Genomic DNA, 10,151 nt, shown 5'->3' with positions numbered 1-10,151 from the left:
ATTCAAGATGGATTAGAGACTTAAATGTTAGACCTAATACCATAAAAACCCTAGAGGAAAACCTAGGTAGTACCATTCAGGACATAGGCATGGGCAAAGACTTCATGTCTAAAACACCAAAAGCAAAGGCAGCAAAAGCCAAAATTGACAAATGGGATCTCATTAAACTAAAGAGCTTCTGCACAGCAAAAGAAACTACCATCAGAGTGAACAGGCAACCTACAGAATGGGAGAAAAGTTTTGCAATCTACTCATCTGACAAAGGGCTAATATCCAGAACCTACAAAGAACTCAAACAAATTTACAAGAAAAAAACAAACAACCCCATCAAAAAGTGGGCAAAGGATATGAATAGACATTTCTCAAAAGAAGACATTCATACAGCCAACAGACACATGAAAAAATGCTCATCCTCACTGGCCATCAGAGAAATGCAAATCAAAACCACAATGAGATACCATCTCACACCAGTTAGAATGGCGATCATTAAAAAGTCAGGAAACAACAGGTGCTGGAGAGGATGTGGAGAAATAGGAACGCTTTTACACTGTTGGTGGGATTGTAAACTAGTTCAACCATTATGGAAAACAGTATGGCAATTCCTCAAGGATCTAGAACTAGATGTACCATATGACCCAGCCATCCCATTACTTGGTATATACCCAAAGGATTATAAATCATGCTGCTCTAAAGACACATGCACACGTATGTTTATTGCGGCACTATTCACAATAGCAAAGACTTGGAATCAACCCAAATGTCCATCAGTGACAGACTGGATTAAGAAAATGTGGCACATATACACCATGGAATACTATGCAGCCATAAAAAAGGATGAGTTTGTGTCCTTTGAAGGGACATGGATGCAGCTGGAAACCATCATTCTTAGCAAACTATCACAAGAACAGAAAACCAAACACCACATGTTCTCACTCATAGGTGGGAACTGAACAATGAGATCACTTGGACTCGGGAAGGGGGACATCACACACCGGGGCCTATCATGGGGAGCGGGGAGGGATTGCATTGGGAGTTATACATGATGTAAATGACGAGTTGATGGGTGCTGACGAGTTGATGGGTGCAGCACAGCAACATGGCACAAGTATACATATGTAACAAACCTGCACGTTATGCACATGTACTCTAGAACTTAAAGTATAATAATAATAAAAAATGAAAAAAAAATAGAAAATTAAAGAAAAAATTACACTGGAAGATAGGCAGGGGTTGAAATGAATTGTTTAACTTCTTTTGCTAAAAATGCAAAATATATTGTTTTTCCTATGATGCAATTGTGTCTTCCTTTATGAATATCTATCATAAAAACTCAATAAAACAGGTAAATGATAGAAAACTTAAACACAGATTTTCTTTAAGGTAAGAGTTTTCCAAACATAGTGCTTATTTATATACTATTTTTTGTTTGACCTGGGTGGTTAAAGTCTGATAAACATAAAACTAGAGAATTGGGAATTTTTTCTAGTTGATGAACAGCCAAAATGAGAATAAAATAATTCATGGATTAGAGTGTGTCAAATAATAATATGCTATATACAAAATGCAACTTATATGGTAAATTTTAGATAACATGTATTATATGAAGATGTATTTTGGGTTATTAACCAAAACAGACATACCTAACCAACTTCATAGAGAACCTGATTCCTCTGGTAGGTTTAAACTGCACCAGACTAGCTTGTTATTTGTCTTGATGATAAAAAATATTCATTTTAACTTTATTTCTTTAAATTGCCTCTGACAAAATATCTTTTGATATTTAATCTCATGCAAAATTGAGTACTGTACTAAAGATGGTACATTATTAGTTTGGTAAGATAAGCTCCCTTAAGTGTAGTATGAATTTGAAGTCTTCAAGAAAAGGAATTTTTACCTGTTTTGTTCACAGACATTCCTCCAATCTCTAAAGCAGTACTCACTGATATTCAATGAATATTTGTTGAATAAAAGATCATAGAAAGTCCTAACATGAAAAAGTGGTCACTCACTAATTTTGTCTGTTTATACACTTTTATGTTATTACTTAATTGATAAAGTCTTTTTAAAAAGGTAATATATACTGTATTTACTGCTAAAGATTTATGCGGTGGGTACAGTGTTCATCAGCCACACCCGCTGGTTGCATGTGTGTGCATCTTTGTACCCTCATTCAACTTTGTATTTTTATCCTTATTTCATTCCTCTATTTTTTTTTCAAAAAACAATTAGAAAATATGTTTTTCTGTTCAAATAAGGGACCTGCACACTGTCTTTCTTTTTTGTCAGGAAAAAGGAAAATGATGTTCCTGCAAAGAAATTAAGTCATGTTGAATGCCTAAAATTTACCAAGCTGGAAAGCTAGTTTTCAGAGTGCAGAAAAAATATCCATTTTTCTATATACTATTTTAGTAGATTTGTTTTTATTTCTAAAGAGTGGACAACTTAGAACTTTTTCAGTTAGTTAAAATACTCGATTATCAGCATGGCTTTGACTTTGGAAGAATTTCTTTTTAAATAGTGTTAATATAGTAGTAGGAGATGTGGTGGAGGTAAGTAGATTTTGTAAACACATTTTGAAACGTTTAGTTTCCATCAGGTGACTGTTTTGCTGTGGCTTTTTGCTACCAGCTGTTCCCAGCAAGACCCTACCTCTGAAGAGCAGAGTGTTGTATCACCGATAATATTCTATGAATATTATCCCCTAATGTCTTCCTTCCTTCTATAGTTTGGATTTTTTGCATCTGAGCATATTAGTGATGAGTGATTGATTACTAAATAAACTGCCCTACAAAATAACCATTTTAAAATATAGAGTCTTCAGCAGCTTTGGCAGAAATATTTTACTTATACTAAAAGGACTTTTCCCTCAAAGCGTTCCAAATATTCAAAACACTGTATAATAATATTCTTTCTGTCTCTGTCTCTTGCTCTTTTGTCTTCCTTACTTTTTACACTAGCACATTTCTTCAGTGTTCTACATTAATTCCTTCTGTAGGGATGAGTAATCTTGGGCTTCAGGAGGTTAGGAGATTGACCAAACTAGGAAAAGACCTCAGATTTAGTCTGGTGCTGGTTTTCAACACTGCAATAATCATAGCTCATTTTGTCTTCTTCTTTTTTCTTTTTTCTTTTTAATTGTACATTGACAGTGTATAATTGTATAAACTTATGGGTTCTGTGAAGAGGGAGTTGTGTGGGGAAAAAAATTTATAGAGTCCAAAACGATGTTATACCTTACGAATACAATGCGAAATAATTAAATCAAGCTAATTAACATATGCATCACCTCAAATAGTTAACATTATGTGTGATGAGAACATTTGAAATTTACTTAGCAATTTTGCAATAGGCAACACTGTTATTAACTAGAAATATTCACCATGTTGTACAATAGAAATCAAAAAGAAGAAGAAAACACGTTCTTCCCGTTCAAAATTCTATACCCTCCTATTGTTCTATCGGATAGCAACACCGCTTTTAACAGTGACTGTTTTTGTTTGAGGGGCTAAGGAAGTTTCTTGCCTAATATGGCAAAGTGAATTTGTCTTTTATAGATAGGGCTAGGGGATGGGATGCCACTACTCTGCGGACAGCTCAGACTGTAAACATCAAGGGATTCTTAAACTTGTTTACATCACCTTTTACTAAGTACCACTCTATTTTATTAGTGATAATTCTGTTTAGTCCTCTTTATCTTTATTTCTTTACTCATTTTAAAGTAAGTCTTGTGAAAGTTATGTTCTTGATACCAAGGACTCATCTTCACTTGAAAAATATCTTTTGACAGTGTTTACTTCTCTCAGTCAATGATGTTAGGCTTATGTCTTACTGGTAAAAATTGCCATTTAATTCTCTTTTCATAATTAAACTTCTGTTTGAAATGATGAGCAGATGGGCATCGTGGCTCACTCCTTTAATCCCAGCATTTTGGGAGGCCGAGGGGGGCAGATCACCTGAGGTTGGGAGTTCAAGACCAGTCTGGCCAATATGATGAACCACCATCTCTACCAAAAATACAAAAATCAGCCAAGTGTGGTGGTGCATGCCTGTAATCCCACCTCTTCTGGAGGCTGAGGCAGGAGAATCACTTGAACCTGGGAAGCAGAGGTTGCAGCGAGCCAAGATCATGCAATTGCACTCCAGCCTAGGCGACAAAACGAGACTGTCAAAAAAAAAAAAAGGAGAAATGGGCAAACATTTTTTCAGTGCTGCCTTTGTTCCATATTCTGTCTTTCCTTTCTCATGTTTGAGTCATATTATTGTGTGGACCATTCCTATAGGCATTTCTATTTTAATGAACTATAAAGACAGAGAAGATTTTCGTCAGCTCTTTGAAACTCTTGTGTGTCTTCTTTCTTCCTTCACTCTTACGTTTAACTATTATTAATTTTCTAAAATCAATCTAACTATAAATGAGTTAAGATACAAGTTATTAAAATATCATCCTTAAAGTAAACATCACTATTTTTAGATATTGTGCTCCTCAATAACTTAGAAGATACTAACTTAATGTACCTTTATAAACAATCTTTCAGAACAGATCGTGCTTGCTCTCTCTTTCCTTATTTTGACAAAAACTTGGTCTTTACACAATTTAATTGCTTTTATTACATGTGGAATAATTTTAAATTACTATTGAAATATTAATAACTCTAATTTTTTAAAAAGACTTTAAAGTGCCAAAGTTAAGAATAGAGTTTAGTACGGTATTCCTTTGAGCAGCCCCTTTATTGACACAGGCTTTAGTGGATAGATGCTGTAGTTTGTAAGATAGTCAAAAGTGAGAACAGTGATAACAAATGTCAACACTTAGCTGAACATTCTAATTCATTCATCAAGTATTACTGATAAATGTTTTGTACTGGAAAGACATCTCTTTTTTAAGCTTTAGGCTAAGAACATGTGACTAAAATGTGTTTTAAGTTTTCTTCTCCCTAGTATTGTTATGACACTAAATTTTCATTCGCTTATATTTCAAAGCTGTTTTTGAGAGGAACAGTTCACAAGAGGATTGAAGTTGCAGGAAATAAAATATTCTCTTAGGGTCATTGTTTGTGTGGAGAATTAATCTTTTTATCCAAGTTGCCCATAAATGCGGAGCAATGATTTTAATCAAGCACCCTCTGAAAAAGAAATACTATATTGTCTTTAAGAGTCAGTTTATGCTGCCTGTAACAACGGTAGTCACCTTATTACTTACTAAGTTAAAGTTTGCAATTTTATAGTATATCTTGGAAATCGAGCCTTTTCTTATTGTATTAAGTCTTATGCAGACAATAGTGGATTGTTTCCCACTTATATAATGAGGGTAACTTACTGAAACATAAACCTACTGATTTCTTAAGTTCATTATTATTTTACATATTTTACTAGCCTTTGCTTTTTTTTTTATGTACTAGATGAAGGGACTTATTATAAAAGCAGAACAAAACCACCTTTATCCTATAAATTTCTCTTTCTCACGTACTACTCCACTAAAAGCCACATTTCCCATTTGCATTTATTCTCATTTTAGTCTCTTTTGAAAATCATCTGATTTGTGCTTGTTTTCTCAAACCTGTGATTTTTATTTCTAGCACAAAAGTCTTTTGAGAAATCTAATTTGACAGGTTGTATGCTATCAGAATTCGAGTGTTACAGAGCAACTTCATTTTCTTTTTAAAATTAGAATTCAGGTTGAATTTACTTAATCTGCTATGAAGCTCAATAATTATTAAGATAACAACTGAATTTCCTTTCTAATAATGATGCAAGAGTTCCTTTTTCTATTTGGTGCTGGAAGATGACATGTTGTTGCCCATTAAATATGTGAAAGCTGAGGTGAGAAATTCGTTATATTACTATAAAAATCTGTGTGAACACATCTATTTCCCTTCCTCATCCACTCCCTTCTCTATTGCTAGAATATTAACAATAAGTAAGTTTAACTAAACTTTGTTCTTGATTTGTTTAAAACTTTAACGATTAATTTGTTAGCTATATATATATATATATATATATATATATATATATGTCCTGCAGTAAGTTTATAAAACCCATAAATACAGAAAATTGATATATGACAATCCATTTGTTACATAGGGAACATTTTATTCATACTGAAGATTTATAATCACCAATAACTTGCCACAATGTATTTTTCACTTTCCCTACCATCCCACGGGGCTTTATTTTTAGACATAATTTAATTTGTTTTTTAGAGAAGATAAACAAAATTAGATTCTTTGTAAAGTGTAGTGCTAGGGCCATAAGAAGCAGTAGATTATGGGGGCAGGTGCCAGGCCCAGGAGAGCCAGGATTATGGCGATGGGAGTTGGATAGGAATCAGGAACAGCAACAGGCCAGAATCCCAGAGAATTAACCGAAGAAACTGTTTGGTCAAGTTAGAAGGAGAACCCTTCCAAGTTAGATGCAAATAAGGCAAACAGTCTAAAAGTTGTAATTGTCAATAACTGTATTGCCAGCATACCTGTTCAAGCTCCAAAAATGAGGAATCTGATGAGGAAGGTACCCACTGCAACCGTAAGTTCCAATTCAACTCCATCTTGGACATAAACCATCAACCCCTCGGTCCCTTGACTAGTCAATCCCATACATACCTTCTCAACTTGACTATACTTTCTAATACAGACCTACAGATGCATTCCTTAGAACGCACCATTTCTTTTTTTTTTTTTTTTTTTTTTTTTTTTTTTTTTTGAGATGGAGTCTCGCTCTGTCACCCAGGCTGGAGTGCCGTGGTGCTATCTCAGCTCACTGCAACCTCTGCCTCCTGGGTTCAGGCTTTTCTCCTGCCTCAGCCTCCTGAGTAGCTGAGGTTACAGGCACGTGCCACCATTCCGGGCTAATTTTTGTATTTTTAGTAGAGATGGGGTTTCACCATGCTGGTCAAGCTGGTCACAAACTTCTGACCTTGTGATCCGCCCGCCTCAGTCTCCCAAAGTGCCAGGATTACAGGCTTCAGCCACTACACCTGGCCAGAATGTACCATTTCTTACCCCTAAGAGAATTAGCTTTACTCTAACCCAACATTTACTAGAGTAGGTTCCAGATTCTCTGTTTAAAAACAAAATCCAATGATCTAATAAATTTGGAAGTCTGTATATTTTATCCTGCACTATAAACTACATCGTTGACTTTTACTTTTTCGTATTTTTTGTTTATTTCATTCATTCAACAAATATTTATTGAATTCCTCCAGTGAGCCAGACATCTAGATGGGGAACAGAATGAGGGACAGTGTGGACATGTTCTATATTCTTAGATCTTACAGTCTGTGTGGGAAGATAGTAAAACAAGTACTTACAGTATAGTGTGTTAAGGGCTGAATTAAGGGATATATGGCAAGGGGATCACATAGCAGGGGCACCTAAGCTTGTCTACAAAAGGTCAGGGAAGGGATTTTTCAAGAAGTACCATCTATGCTAAAAAACTGAAGATCAAGTGAAAGGTAGGCAGGCAAGGAACTTTCAGTCACAGCAACAACAATAATGATAACAAATATCTAAAGCTGGTATGTAATTACACCCCTGCTATCTGCCAGATACGGTGTTAGACACTTTCCCAGTGTTCTATCAGCAATCCTTTTGAGTGGGCTTTATTACTTACCCAAAATCACATGGCCAATAAGGGGCAAAACAAGAATTTGAATCCTGATTGATCTGACTCCAAGGTCTTCTGTGCACTACTCCACAGCTGCCTCTCAAAGCAATCAACTGATTTTTATTATATTTGTTCTGCTAAAAGAAAAACAGTTATTTGATGACATGTTAAGTTTATCTTGTTTTTTATTGTCAAGTGCTATTTATTACTTTGTAAAAAACAGATACACATTTTGCAATTTTAATAGATTATAGTAAAGTTTGGCATTTGGGTGTACGTTTCACAAGTATAACATCAAGGTCTGAAGTTCACTGTCCAGTAGTGTCCTGTACATAGTAGATAGTCGAAACAACACAATTGCAACTTCATGCTTTACTTTGAATAAGAAGTAGGGTAGTTTGAAAAAATAACTTTGAACTCTTCAAAGACACTACTCATATTTTTAAAGTAGTTCTAATTCTCTGTGGGAAATAATCTTAGCTAGAAGGCAAAGATACAAAATTGATCCCCTTAAAAATATCTGACCCTACCTATCACCTGCAACTTCCTTACACACATTTTGGCAAGAATATCCATACTTGATGTGAATGTTACAACTCATCATGTGAGGAGGCTCTTAACATCAGGATGGCCAACTGTTAATATTTTTGAAGATCCTGATCTAAAGGAGGGTCAAGTAAATAGTAAAAAGTAGATTTAAGAAATATAATGGATTGCCTTAATTCCAACAGAAATGTTCAAAATCCTATGAAGTAGTTCTTTTTTTTTTTTTTCCTGAGACGGAGTCTTACTCTGTCATCCAGGCTGGAGTGCAGTGGTGTGGTCTCTGCTCACTGCAAGCTCTGCCTCCTGGGTTCATGCCATTCCCCTGCCTCAGCCTCCTGAGTAAGTGGGACTGCAGGCCCCTGCCACCACACCTGGCCAATTTTTTTGTATTTCTAGTAAAGACAGGGTTTCACCGTGTTGGCCAGGGTGGTCTCGATCTCCTGACCTCGTGATCTGCCCCCCTCGGCCTCCCAAAGTGCTGGGATTACAGGCGTGAGCCACTGCATCCGGCCCCATAAAGTAATTCTTGAGTATTCTTGGCATGCGGTATGGTAGTCTGGCTTTGGCACCTAGTGATGGCAGTTTGGGCCTGAATGTGTAATTCCTAGATTTGCTTTGTCTGTCAGCATACCAATCATTACCAAACTTGCCATCAAAATTATATTTAAACAATATAAATGTTATATTTTATATATATATATATGTGTGTGTGTATATATATATATAATTTATTTTAGTTTCTCCTCTTCACCCTCAGGAGGTAATTTTGAGGTGTGAAGTGGTTACAAGAGATATTACCAGAAAGAAAAAGAGAAGTGAAGAACCTGGATCATCTATAAGTCTGGATGAATTCTCAAATTCTTTGTAATTTATACTGTATTAAGTCTACAGAGTATTGTTACTGAAATAAATTTCACTTGCTGTTTTTTTTTGGTGGGGGGGAGGGGAAGCAGGATGATGAACAAAAATCTTTTTAAAAATGCACCTGTGCTGTATTTTTATTCATGATCAATCATCAGCTTATTTCCTTACTAACTATAAAATGTGTTGGTTTTACTTTAGGGATACAACAGTACAAACTCTTACACTTCAGCCTTCAGTTAAAGACGGACTTATTGTATATGAAGACTCACCTTTGGTTAGTAATCTAATCATAGAAATGTTTTCAAGTGTATTTTTGTATCATAGTTGTGTTTCAGTTTTTGGAGGATGGATCTCTCATGGATTATGTATTAGTCTGTTTTCATGCTGCTTATAAAGACATACCTGAGACTGGGTAATTTATAAAGAAAAAAAGGTTTAATGGACTCACAGTTCCACGTGACTCTGAAGGCCTCACAATCATGGTGGAAGGTGAAAGGCATGTCTCACATGGCAGCAGGCAAGAGAGAATGAGAACCAAGAAAAGGGGTTTGCCCTTGTAAAACCATCAGATCTTGTGAGAGTTCCTCACTACCACAAGAACAGTGTGGGGGAAACTGCCCCCATGATTCAGTTATCTCCCATCGGGTCCCTCCCACTGGGTCCCTCTTTTGAATTATGGGAGCTACAATTCAAGATGAGATTTGGGTGGGGACACAGCCAAACCATATCAGATTCTAGTACATTTCAGCCTAACTGGAAAGCGTTCATTCATGTTCATTTTAGGAGAGAATATTTATTCTCACAATTATTGGGAAGATAACATGTTTTCCTATTTTGTCCTTCTGTCTTCAGAGTGAGAGATTTAGAGAATGAGAGAAATCCTCTATTGATTTCTTTTCTATTCCAGATTTTTTTTTTAAGTTTACCATCATTTTCAAATGCATACAGTTTGAAAATAGGTAAGGTTTCTAGAAAAGTTTTTAGAAGTGGTTCTATTTAATAAAATATTAGCCCAGTGTTTTAGACAGCTGGGAAGATCCAGTCCTCAACTTCCTACACAAGACCTAAAGAAATCTCAGCCTGCCAGGCATGTCCCTCTGTGCACATGACACCTTTGCAGTAATGGCACAAAGAAGTCA

General features: G+C 35.7%; 1 protein-coding gene across 1 annotated transcript in view; it reads left to right on the top strand.

The window, feature by feature from the left end:
• Positions 1-10,151, top strand: part of VWA8 (von Willebrand factor A domain containing 8) — a 389,692-nt gene that overhangs the window by 221,617 nt on the left and 157,924 nt on the right. Inside the window, exon 22 of the mRNA XM_025364717.1 lies at positions 9,211-9,286. Within this exon, the coding sequence (XP_025220502.1) occupies positions 9,211-9,286 (76 nt within the window). The remainder of the gene's footprint in view (positions 1-9,210; positions 9,287-10,151) is intronic.

Source organism: Theropithecus gelada, chromosome 17 (assembly GCF_003255815.1).
Source record: "Theropithecus gelada isolate Dixy chromosome 17, Tgel_1.0, whole genome shotgun sequence".
Taxonomy (NCBI): Eukaryota; Metazoa; Chordata; class Mammalia; order Primates; family Cercopithecidae; genus Theropithecus; species Theropithecus gelada.
Note: the sequence above shows the minus strand (reverse complement) of the source record. Positions and strands in the feature narration are given on the sequence as shown.